Here is a 12,692-nt window from a genome sequence, read left to right on the forward strand (position 1 = left end):
CACTTTTTCCTTGCGCAGCAGAGCTCCGTGGGCCGATGATCTGGCCAAGCCTCCACTCCTGCATCTGCGCCGCCCACCAGCATCATTTTGCCATACCCACTTTTGGGTGAAACTTTTGAAAAGAAGCGGAAATGTGAGAACTGATAAGAGGAAAAAGAAAAGATTTTTTTGCCCTCGCGGAAGGGCCACGCGCCTACAAAATTTTCTCCATAGAGGGATAAAACTTAACGGGCACTCACGATAGGGAGACGTTAACACGGGACAAAAAATGGTTGACACTGAAGCGGAGGGAGAACCAATCGAACAAGAGGTGTAGAAAAAGCAGTTGCGTAGAAAATAGAAACGTTACATAAAAATTGTTGAGTGGAGTGAAAACAACCCGTGGGGAAAGCATCACTGGGGCGATCATCTCCTCGGGGATCAATTTGGCTCTTCTTTTTCTTTTCTCTTTTTTTTCTTTTCGCATTAACAAGGGGTATTCATCTTTTTCCGAGCACGGTTCAGTTCGTAATAAACAATTTGACCAGGTTGGTGAGTGAAGGAGGCTTTTATACTCTTTTTTGATACATTTTACTGATTCCTTAATGTCAAATTTTTTTTTTTTATTTGGCGCATCCTTCCGTGTGAGCCCCATCTTGTGGTCGCCCTTTTGACGACGCGATAAAAGGGGCGTTTCCTGCCACTGAACCGTGGGAAGGTGGGTAAAGCTAGATATCACTTGCGTGTGCGGTCATACACTGGCTTTATCTGATCGTCGCATTGGTTAACACGGTAAAATTACCAGCCTTACCATCCCCGAGGGGTAGCAGGATAGGTGGAGTAGTGGAAGGAGTGACAAACCCGTTAGGGTTGAATCCCAGAGCACATGCCCTCCTAGATGCGCGTCACAGATGAGGGTACACAGAACGTAGGCATAATTTTTTAGGCTCCCTCATGAGCAGCCCCTCCACAGCGCTTTCTTTTTTTTTTTCTTTCTTTTGACATCACCTGGCTGCTCACCAGATGGATATGCCCAGAGGGCACAAGCCAAGAGTGCGGGATGGAAAAAGCCAAAGGAGCAATTTGAGAGACATTGAAGAAGCGAAGAAAATACGGAACCAACAGAATGAAGTAAAATTCAAAAAGTTCTGCGGAAGCACTGATTTTGTATTAGACGTACCAAGCATTGACGAGGGAGTGAAGTTTCTAAAACATCAAGTAGACAATGAGATTTTAAATTTCAATTACACAACTATGATGTTAAATGAAAAGGTTGAGAGGCTAAATGATGTCGAGAGGAACATACACATCCCCATGGATCTGCCTTTCATGTTTTCTTTTAATATGCAAAATAATGATGATATAAGCAATTGGATAAAGGAACAAAATGAGATTGAAAATCGAAAGATTGCAAACATTGAAGGGACGCCTAGGTACATCAACCTAACTGATGACATGAAGCAAATTTCTTCGTCTGCTCCGATTGTCCATACGTTTGACAAAGACGATTTGGAGCTTCTCAATCGGGTTGCTCCGCATTACATTAGAAGGGTGAGAAATAGCCTACTGCAATGTGAAGAGAGGAAAAACAGGGATCTTCTGCAGGGAAAAAATTCCTCCATGGGAATGAACGCGCATCAGCAGGGTGGCAAGGGGTATGAGAGTGGCGCCCTGGAGAACAATGACGGCTCCTCCGAATTGATGTTGAAATATGGGAAAAGGAAAGTACCATACGATTGTTATTTTCCACATCCTCTAAAGAAAGGCACCAAAGTGAAGAAAATTTACCCCCTTTTGCCGCACATTGCTGTGTGGAATAATAAATATATACAAGGCATCATGGAGATAGGAAATTCTGGTGACTACATGAGGAGCAATGGTGGGGAGGACGCTAATAAATTGCTGAACAAGGGGGGGAATGCCACATCCAATAGTGATCCGAAGAAGCAAAGTCGCGGTATGCTCGGGTTACTCCATTTGGTAGAGAAGACCCGCGATAAGCATCTGTACGGGTTGTACAAGGCGCAGGACATGGGTTGCGACGAGTATATGCTAAATAAGTTTCAGCGCAGGGATGGTTCCATGCGGAGGCGGTCCAGCGGGGTAGGTCCGGCTAGGGGTAGTGCGGATAGAAGTCTTACGGATAGAGCTGCTAGCGATGGCCATGGTGCGGCTAAAGGTGGCCTGGCTACCGTCGGTACGCCTATCGGCGGTGCTGCTCTTGGTGGGAACGTACCGGACCAAGCGAGCGACACCCCGGCAGCGAAAAAAAAAATCAGCCTCAGCAAATTTCTCATAAAAAAGTACCTCTTTAAGTTAAAAATGAGAGAGAAGTTAAAAAGTAAACTGTCCAAGGGTGAAAAGGTGACCCCCCTTGTAAAGAACCAGCAGGAGGAAGAAGAGAAGATTGCAAAGTCAAAAAATGAAAGAGACGAATCTGCTGAATTGACACATCGGAGTAAGCGTGTGACGTTTAACCAAACAAATAAGTACAAATACGTGGGAAAAAAAGAAGAGCTAGGGGAAAATAGCGAGGGAGACAATACGGTCACGCAGAATGTGAGCCATTCGCAAAGTACCCCTCCTGATGATAACCTAGAGTGCTTCAAATATGTTCGGGATTATAAATCGCCATCTTTTGCGATGAATCCAGACGACCCTCTATCGTACGTCATAGGGTTTAACAAGCACAACTTGGCTTTCATGTTCCCCACTATGTCTCGGAAAATTATTTTCTCCAAAACGGGGCAGCAGAAAAGGAAAAATTACATATTGGTGCGGCAGAAGTAGGCGCTGCTTTGTGTGCTGTTTGTTACCCGTGTGTACCTTCGCTCCATTACGGATGCTCTTTTTTTTTTTTGTTTGTGCACGTGAGGATATATATGTATATTTCTGTTCATTTGTGTGTGTGCTAGCCGATGCCGCTCGGCGATGTGTACCCTGTGCCTCCTGAATTTCCGCCATTGTTTGGTGAGAGATATTCTAATGTGCCATTCTTGTACCCGTTTTACCATCTTATGTGAAGTCAAAATTTAAATAGTGGCATCTCCTTGGTGGGGTAGGGGGAGAAATTCCTATACTGTGACAGTGGGGTTATTTGAATCATACGACACTGCATGGGGGTCTATACGTGAATCCCCCTCAACTCCCCTCCAGCTTCTGCCAATTCCTGTGCACACATACGCAGCCCCGATCGCCCCCGACAGGTCAGAAGAAAAAATCGTGCATGTGCCTCCACTCGAAGTTGTTTCTCTGCCGTAGGAGAGCCAACCCCTTCCCCAGGACCATATCAATCTGGTACTTATAAAGTGGGTACTGCAACAGCAGCTCATCATATTTCGTTTTCAAAAATTCGATGTGCTCATTCATATTTTCTATTTTGAAGGAGGCCAAAATATATGTCCCTGCCAATCCATTTGCACGTGATGACTGTTCCAAAAGTTCATTGACATGATCTCGCAAATCCTCTAATATGAACAGAACATCAAATATTTCGTTTATTGTTTTTTTTTTTTTTATGATATCTTCATCTTGCTCATATGGCTTTATCTTATCTTCTATGGAGTGTAGAATTCCTTCCCAAATGGAGACATTCAGAACAAGGTGTACTGAGTCGTTCCAGTTGCTCGTTAAAATGTGGTCATACAGATCATCCATTTGGTTGATTAATCTTGTTTTTTCAGTTTTCGTGTCGTACAGGGATGTAAAGTAACTTCGTTTACTTACCGGTGGGGTGGTCTTCATCATTCCATTGTTCTGTTGGACATGCGTGTGCAGGCAGCATTTTCTTGACGCGGGGACTGGGTCACTGGGATGGAAGCACAACTTCCGGATGTTCCGGAGGAAGGGGAACAGCGGAGGGAGCCTAGCCATGTGCCCTAAGCTTTCCCCTTGGTGTGTCCCGTATCCGAGTGTGTTCCTTATCTCTGTGGCTCCCTTAGCTCAGCAAAACCAAACGCCCTCTATAGAGGGGATAATCATTTGGGAAATAAAAATACCCTCCTTCCTTGCGCGGAATCAAAGAGTGGGGCGAAATAGTTCGGAGTGAAGACGACTTGAGGGAATTTGAAAAATGGCTCTACTGGGGGATTTCCTCTTCCGAATTAGAGATGACAAAAGAAAAAAGAAAATTAATCCCCCAGTTTAAGCAACAAAAAGAAAAAAAAAATTCCTTTCCCACGTGAAGTCATAAAAAAAAAGAAACAAGTTAAAATCTGCATGACAGGACGACGCCTAATGTAGCCTCTTTGGCCGAGCGCACCTGTTGGTCGACTCATTTGTACCAAACGTTTGCTGTTCCTCTGTAACGTGTGCGGGGTAAATCCGACTTTTCTTGTTATCCCATTTTGCCGCACTTGGTCACATTTTTTTGTTCCACGCGGAGGCCAAAGAATTAACCACTTCGTTTTATGACCAGGTGGTGACCCACGATTTGGAATTTTCACCTTCTGGGGGTGCAGAAAATAGCAAAGAGAAAAAGGACATCCCGTTCTGCCGCGAATAACGCATGTGTAGTATATATGCGTGTCAACTTAAAGTGGTGTCAGCAGAAGGGGGGGGGTAGAGGTAGAGGATGTTGAAAGCATGCACACATTCTCGATAGGAAATTAAATAAGCACATGTATTAAAAAAAAAAAAAAGAAAAAAAAAAAATATTTTTTGGAGTTTTCAGAATTGGGGAGTCTATTTTCCATTCGTGTAAATTGCGAAGTAGGGGGCTCGCAGTGCGGAAATGAAAGAGAAACCTAGTAAAGGGGGGGGACGATGGGGTGACGAAGTTCGAAGACTTGATGACGTAGCGGAGAAATTTTGCACAGCGAACAAAAAGCGTGATGGATGATAAAATGAAGTAGAAGTCGCGCCTTTTTCTCATCACAGTTGGGCATCTATGGGAAAACACATGTGTGTGTATGTACAAACAGGTGCACACGCTTGGCGTGCACTTAGCAACTTCCAGTTCCACGGGGAGGTTGTGTAGTGTACACGGTATCGGTCGCCAGGTTTGTGCCCCTTTTCCGGGGGGCCATATCCGCTTGTGGCTAGTCTCTTTCCCGTCTGCCCCAAACGTCATGTACTTTTCCGGAAACAGCATATGCTTTCCCGCAAACAGTATGTGCTTTCCCCCAAACAGCATGTGCTTTCCCGCAAACATCATGCGCGTGTATCGCCTCAGAAGTACAGCAGCAGCAGGACAATCAGGAGGATAAAGATCTTGGCCAGGAAGCCAAAGTAACCGCCGGCAATTTTAACAGTCATGTAGCCAATTTTATTATCCTTTCGGCAAATGCAAGTGAAGGAAGTCGTCTTGGGGATACTTCCGACGAGGCCAAAAATCTTAATCGTATTGTCTCCCTTGCTTTCCTGAAAATATTCTACATTCCCGATGTTTAGTTGAGCATCTAGATAGACCTTTTTGGAAGGCTCTAATTCAGGGGACTCTGGTTGATACACTTGAAAAAAGCACTCTGGTGTAATTTGTCCAGGACAACTCATTCCTATCAGGTGATTATATGAAGTATCCACAAGTTCTATGTTGCAGGTGATTTGTGCATTTTCCCCTAGTTCAGCCATGTCGACATTGTTTGTAAATTCGTAACTAGACTTATCCGAAGAAAAATTGCAACCATAAATGAGTTTTTTATTATACTGAGGTTTTAACGACACAGTATAGGCGGTGTCTTCGAATTCGCAGGAACACTCTGCGCTGATATCCTCAGATTTTACATACACGGGTGCTTTAAAGATGGCAAGCTTTTTGTGGTAGACAATTTTGTTGCTCTTATATAGAGAAAGGGCAGAAGCATCTTTTCCCCTTTTGAAACACTTATCGTCCACTTTTTCGCAGGCCAAGACAACCAATTCCCCCTCTTCAAGTTTTAATTCCAATTTATTCGATGTGAAGGAGTTTTTAGTCAACTGGTTAGGCAAGTAGGCATATGGATCCTTTGTTAAGTTGATGGAGGTAATTTTGTGAGGATACTTTAACACGTTGACTTGTACCAGAGCGACTCTTCCTTTCACATTTGATATCACATTTTCAGAGTTGTCGCAAATGCAGAAAAATTCCACATCCTTTGTGTTGAAAGGAGATATTGTGATGATTTTCTCTATGTATTCTGCGTGGGAATCATTTTCTTCCACTTCGTATTCAACCAAGCCCATGTTTTCAATTTTTTCCTCCGTCCTTTTTTCATAACTTGTGTACACTGTTTCGAAGCATTTTTCTGGTAACATTTTAAATTTAGATCCGGCGAGCTTCTTCGGGATGGTCAGCTTTATTTTGTCATAAATGAAGTAGGAATAGATGCTACAGACGAGGGATCTTTTCTCTGTCAACATGGGCTCTAAGTTGTGAACCCCTTTACTTGAGAAGTTACATTTGAACCCGAAAAATCCGGACACGTCCTTGTTCATCTGCTCTGTCGGGACGTACGTGACCTCTTCTTTGGTCATCTGTATGTGAGTTATAGCTTGCAGCAGGGACAGCACAAGCAGCAGGTTCCTTAACTGGCGCTTCAACATTGTTGCAGAGGTAGAGTGGTGGACGATGGCGGTGGAGCGATGAGGGTGACGCGGTGGAGGTGGTACGATGGAGATGACTCGACGAAGTGATGCAGTTGGTGCCGCGGGGATGGTTTTAATTGATGGGCCCAACAGTCTACTGGTGTGGAGTCACGCTGGCGGGATTAATCTGCGTGCCCCGTTTTTGGCGTGCGCGCTCAAACACGGAAGTGTTCCCTCTGTTGGTACAATCTATATGAGGGGGGAAGAGAAGGCGGAGCCCCTTAAAAGTGTGGTCATGTGTATGGTACATTTATTACAATTGCGTGTGCTGTAGAAGTGGAATCAAGTTCGCCCAAATGCAAATACACACATCGAAAACGTTATTTTCACGTTATTTGTTGAAGAAGCGAAGGCATGAAAGGGTTACGTACACACCCGCAATGTATGGAAAGTAGGGATGGGCGTAATTTAAAAAAAAAAAAAAAGAAAAAAATTTAAATGAAAAAAAAAGACGCCCCTTTGTGAATTTTCACATGAGCAATATGGATTGTGGGAGAGGTTCGCACGTGAGAGTTGGCGTACTGCACATGCTCGCGTTTATTCAAAATTTTGTCATTCGTCATTTAGTCATTGATCATTTAGCCATTCGTCATTTCTTCTTTTCCCTATTGGTGAGGAAAAGTCACTTTTGGAAATTTGCTCCTAGTTGGGAAGAGGCGGACGTTATGTGTGCCCATGCCAATATAGCTCTGTCTTATAGTATCATCACTAATTTTTTCCTGTTTTTACACAGTAAGCGCTTTCTAACATTGCTGTACGGATTGTATGTCTGGACATGTCCGCTTTTTTTTTTTTTTTTTTTTTTTCAATCCATTTTTACCGCATTTTTACCGCGCTTACATGTATGTGCAATTGCTTTACCATGCTATGAATATATTCGAAGTTTTTTTTTTTTTTCTGAAGAAAACTGGATCTACAGCATCGAAAAGGAAGGTGGAGGGTCCCCCTCGCGCGTGTGTATATGTATGCCCGCATGTATGTATGTGCGCCTGTATGTATGTACGCCTGTATGTATGTACGCCTGTATGTATGTACGCCTGTATGTATGTACGCCTGTATGTATGTACGCCTGTATTTATGTACGCCTGTATGTCTGTGTGTGGGGGTATGTCCCTTTTTCGGCGTAGAATCGTCACAGCAAGTGTTACTTGCGCCATTTGTACCTTTCGCTTTGGGATGTGTAGAGGGAATTCCTCATTGGGCATGGCGTTTCTTCTGCGTGGAAGCACCTTGTGCAAAAACCTACCCTCCCTGTTGACGCGTACCCTGCACGGAACGGTTGCACACTTGAGGGTTCGCCCATTTTGAAGTGAGTAAAATTTGCAGACAGTTCAAAGGAACCAGTGTAAAATATGAGGCATAGACACAAAGCGAAAAAGTCTCTCTTCTGAGCTTAGCCGATGAATTGGAGTTCTTTACCCCAATATGTCTTTTTTTTTTTTTTATTATCTTTTAGCCATATTTTGAGGAGCAATTTTTAGCTATGCCGATTATGGGTGAAGAATAGGCACGGACGATGAACCTGGGATGGAGGGGGGCATCGTTCTTACGAAAAATGACGATGAATGCTCCTATGATATGTTCCTATCGGGGGATGGGTTCAATTTTTTTTTTCTTTTTTTTTTTATTTTTTTGATTTTATCTTTTCTTTCAATTCGTGGTTGTTCCTTACAGGAGAGGCGCACCATCTGTGTTCACTCTGCCCAAACATGGGGTTTGGTTGACTCTCCATGGGGAGGAAGAAAAATCGGTGCGGCGTTATAAGCGTGTGGGGCGCATGGTATGGAGCCAAAAATTCGCTGCTACGTTATAGGCTAATGGGGCGCATGGTATGGAGCCAAAAATTCGCTGCTACGTTATAGGCTAATGGGGCGCATGGTATGGAGCCAAAAATTCGCTGCTACGTTATAGGCTAATGGGGCGCATGGTATGGAGCCAAAAATTCGCTGCTACGTTATAGGCTAATGGGGCGCATGGCAGCGGGGCTAAATTTCGGCATTGCGTTGTTCGTGTGTCTACAGACACCTGTGCACATGCGCGCGAGTGCATATTCCGGGATTGAAGCTTTTTCATGCGGAGCGATGCATTTTGCGGGGAAGCATATTTGCTCTGATGATCACGTGATTTTGGAGGTAACTCATGTACCTATTTGTTTCGGTGCACAGTGACGCCATTTCGCAGGGCCAATGTGGCGTGATGCCTATCACGCGTAAAGAAGAGCGATGAGGAGAAGCATCAAGGTGAGGCTGAGGAAAGTCCATCCGGAAGAAGAGGCAATCCTGAGTTCCATAATTCCAGTCTTTCCATTATGCTCACAAACGCATCTCACAACAGAATATTTTTGTGGTCTGGTTGGCAATCCGATTAGATACGATCCCTCTTGTGCATTGCTGTAGAACTCGACATCGAGGGTTCCCAAAACATCGGTTAACAAGAAGGGGTGATAAGACTTCACCCCGTTGACGTCTTTTTCATGTAAAACGTGTCTAAAACAGTAGGTAGGGGTTAATTTATAGGGGCACTTAATACCTGCAGAAATTTTCTTCTTGCTGGATCCGATATGTACAGAACAAATTTTTTCATTTGATTTAATATCTGCTAAGACAAACCCATCTTGATAATCTCCCTTCCCTGCCGATTTGGTGAAATCACACCCATCTATACTTTCTGTTTTCTGCAACTTCATAATAATTTCTACATTTGGTTTTGCTGTTTCGCTAACTGTAATCACACAGTTTTCTGTAGATAAAAACACGGCAGGAAATCTGAGATTTAGAAGGCGATCTTGTAGAATGCTATACTTGAGGTTAATAAGATTTTCGTCTTGCGTCATTTTCACTTTTTGAGTGGGCTTAAACTTAAAATGAATAATATCATTTTCCTTGACTTTAATTATTCTTTTATTCCCATCTTGCTCTATGTCTGTCTGATGTAACTCATCAGAATCGGTAAAATCGATTCCCCTGGGTTTCTTGTTTTTTTTGTTCAAGACAATTTTTACTAGTCCTACTTTTCCTTGTTCTATTTTACCAGGTGCCTCACCTTTCTTCGTTTTCCTGTTGTCGCATCTACAATATATTGTTTTGTTGTGCTTATAATACCCTGGGATGATCAGCATCTTTAATACAAAATCTTTAAATGTTTTGTTTATGGACAATGTTTGATCTAATTCTAGGAGTTGCATATCTTTTTCATTTGCTTCTGCATCATATGGAGAGTATAGATGTTTGGTAAAACAGGTAGCTGGCACATCTTCCAATTCGGTGTAGTCTCCAGCTTTTTTTTTTGGACACACCATTGCTACGTAGTCTGTGAAACCTGGGTTATGTACGCTGCACCAAACTTCTTCATCTTGTTCATTTGGTCCTTTCAACACGGGCTTGATGCTACTATGTGGATTGAACGCGAAATCGCATACATGCTCAGTTGGAAGTATTACATTGTTTAGACATTCCTTCAGTAGGAATCCATAGGTCGCTGTGGCAAGAACTAGCGTCTTCATCTTGGGGTGCACTTCCCGTTTAGTGGTCTTATATATAGGTAATCACGTAGAGGTCGCGTTGACCGTTTGTACGTGTGGAGCCTTTCTATGTGTGGAGTCTTTCTATGTGTTGAGCCCTTCTATCTGTGGAGTATTTCTATGTGTGGACCCTTTGTATACTTGTGCGGTGTCATCTCTGCCTTCGACGCACGGATTGTATGTTCCTTTGCTTCGATTAGCCACTTTTCCGCGTTTGGTTTATCCTGCCTGGTTTACGGGTTTATAATTCTTCCAACTTGGGCGGTGCTTCCTCCTTCTTTGAAGCGTTTTTGACTCCTTTTGCTAATTTGGCACGCCTTCTCCAGCGCACGCGAAAATGTAGGAAGCCCGTTATGTGTGCACGGGGACCCAATTCGATTATCTCTGAATTCGTAGCAGTAGGGTGTGTCACCGCTAGTGCAATTTGTTCCCCTTCTTTTTATATGCCGTTGTGCAAAATGGAGTATTTTTAATTTTTTTTTTCTGTCCTGCCATTTTCGCGGTGATATAAGTGTACACGTGTGTACATGATTTTTTTTTTTCCATCTGTTCAGGGTGTGCAAGCTGCACTGATCAAACGGTTATGATCAGATACAAATAAACATATATATATATGTATGCATATGTGTGTATTTTTCTCTTTTTTTTTCCTGTGCCCTTGACTCACTCTGACGCTGTAGGAGGTGGCTGAGTGCCGGGGATCCCCTGTGATGTTGCATTCGGCGCGGAACATGTGCGAGGTTGACACCTTTGGGAAAGAAGAACATCCCCTTTTGGCGAGGATGCGGTTCCCTTTTCCAAATGTACATACATGCAAGCACACACATTTTGTGAAATGATCTTTACGGTGAGGTGTGCCCTCCAGATTTCTTCACTCGGAAATTTTGATCTTGTGGGCCATTTTCCCCCATCTACACAAGTACTCAAATAGGAGGTCCTTCCCAACTGAAAGAAGCGCCCTCATTAGTGACGAATTTTTCCACTTGGGAATCACCATAAAAGGTACAACATACCATTCGCATAGGTGTGTGTAGTGGGGAAGTGTGCTTTATGCTTTTTCAAATGCGTCCCTCTTTTGCCTCACGGGGAGATGTCGACAAGAGGGCTCTAGGCTATAGTGATGGGACCTTTTCACACTTGCGCAAAAATGGTACTACCTAATTGGAGAGTTTACCAAATGGTGGAGCTGCGATGACGGGTGGGGCGGACGGAAAGAGGGAACAACGGTGATATCGGTTTGTTCCTTTAGCACATAACATCTCCCATTAAGGTGTCGGCGGATTTCTCGCATAACGACGGAATGAATGGTCTCGCCAAAACGGTTCCTTTACGGGTGTACCTATCCCTTTTTTGTGGTTTTTTGGCGTTTTGCCTTTCTACCTTTTTGCCTCCTTGCTTCTTGGCCAATGGGAACCTCCCTTAAAATTTCTTAGTGCGGAAGGAGCTCCTGTTCAAATTGGATCGCTGATCAAATGGGGAAAGAATGGAAACCGCTCCCAGATATTCGAATGGACAACGGTTTATGCGTAAGTTCATCTTTTTTAAATCACCATGATGTTTTTTTTTCCCCCTTTTTTTCTTTTTTTTTCCTATTTAATAGTGTCTATTTCTTGTTCCCTTTAAAAGAGGGCAATTTAACCCCCCTATAGACTTCCCCCAGTTTTTCGGTTAAAAATGAGTTTCCCTTTTTTTGTCACATGTTGGTGGTGTGGGAGTAATATGACGATCATTTGTTTTTTTTTTTTTTTTTTTGCGTCAACTTTTAAAAGGAAGGATTAATTCTCATCGCGGGTGAGTATATGCTTCCACACTCCTTCCGTACAGATATATATCCTCTTCACGCTGGCACATTTTTACGCGAATTGTTTTTATACGTGTGGCATGTACACGGCAACTCCAGTGGACGGGGCGACGCACAGCATCAGTATCGTTGACTAACAAATAATTGGGAAGGAATACTACAGGTGAGCAAAAATATAGCCAGGTAGTGTGAAAAAAAAAAAAAAAAAAAAAAACAGGGAGGTGCGGAGAAAAAACAAAGTGGTGCAGCGCAATTGCGAAGACGTGGGAACAATGACGAATGGAATGGAGATAAAAATAAGGAAATGCAAAAGTCGCAATGTGAACCAAAAATTAAGGAATAAAAAATGAAATTAGCCAATTGGGAAATAATCACCCATTTTCAAACATCAAGCGAACTGCACAGATAAATCGATAAATAAACGGAAGACTCGCGGCACAATATTGCGCATGACATGGTACATATTTACTTACCCCACTCTCAGCCGCTTCACAAGAAAAAAAAAAAAAAAAGGGTAAGGTGAACATACATTGAGGCACGGCACATACACGTGACAAGCATGTGTGTTTGGGATGAGTATGCACAAAGAGAAATAGCCCTGTGAGAGTGAACAAACGATTGTTAAGAATCTACGAGACGTTTTTTACATACAACTGGAAAAAAGCGAGACATAAACTTTTGGCGGCCTCTTTTTGTGCGCGAGGAGACATACGGCTCATTGGGGTAAAGGGAACGTTTGCGCGAGAGGTGAGCCTATATTGACTACGCCAAAATAGACTGCACCAAATAGACTGCACCAAGTAGACTGCACCAAGTAGACTGCACCAA

General features: G+C 43.2%; 4 protein-coding genes across 4 annotated transcripts; 1 reads left to right on the forward strand and 3 right to left on the reverse strand.

Moving 5' to 3' along the window:
- Positions 1–1,002: 1,002 nt before the first annotated feature.
- Positions 1,003–2,769, forward strand: C922_01953 (hypothetical protein; the record flags this gene model as incomplete). The annotated part of the gene is made up of 1 exon (XM_008817552.1): positions 1,003–2,769. One exon carries the CDS (start codon positions 1,003–1,005, stop codon positions 2,767–2,769), a length of 1,767 nt encoding a protein of 588 aa, XP_008815774.1.
- Positions 2,770–3,186: 417 nt separating this feature from the next.
- C922_01954 (hypothetical protein) lies at positions 3,187–3,852 on the reverse strand (the record flags this gene model as incomplete). The annotated part of the gene is made up of 1 exon (XM_008817553.1): positions 3,187–3,852. The coding sequence occupies one exon, from the start codon at positions 3,850–3,852 to the stop codon at positions 3,187–3,189; it is 666 nt and encodes a 221-aa protein (XP_008815775.1).
- Positions 3,853–5,148: 1,296 nt separating this feature from the next.
- C922_01955 (hypothetical protein) lies at positions 5,149–6,501 on the reverse strand (the record flags this gene model as incomplete). The annotated part of the gene is made up of 1 exon (XM_008817554.1): positions 5,149–6,501. The coding sequence occupies one exon, from the start codon at positions 6,499–6,501 to the stop codon at positions 5,149–5,151; it is 1,353 nt and encodes a 450-aa protein (XP_008815776.1).
- Positions 6,502–8,746: 2,245 nt separating this feature from the next.
- On the reverse strand, positions 8,747–10,045 carry C922_01956 (hypothetical protein; the record flags this gene model as incomplete). The annotated part of the gene is made up of 1 exon (XM_008817555.1): positions 8,747–10,045. One exon carries the CDS (start codon positions 10,043–10,045, stop codon positions 8,747–8,749), a length of 1,299 nt encoding a protein of 432 aa, XP_008815777.1.
- Positions 10,046–12,692: the final 2,647 nt, after the last annotated feature.

This window comes from Plasmodium inui, assembly GCF_000524495.1.
Source record: "Plasmodium inui San Antonio 1 unplaced genomic scaffold supercont1.6, whole genome shotgun sequence".
In the NCBI taxonomy this organism is placed as follows: Eukaryota; Apicomplexa; class Aconoidasida; order Haemosporida; family Plasmodiidae; genus Plasmodium; species Plasmodium inui.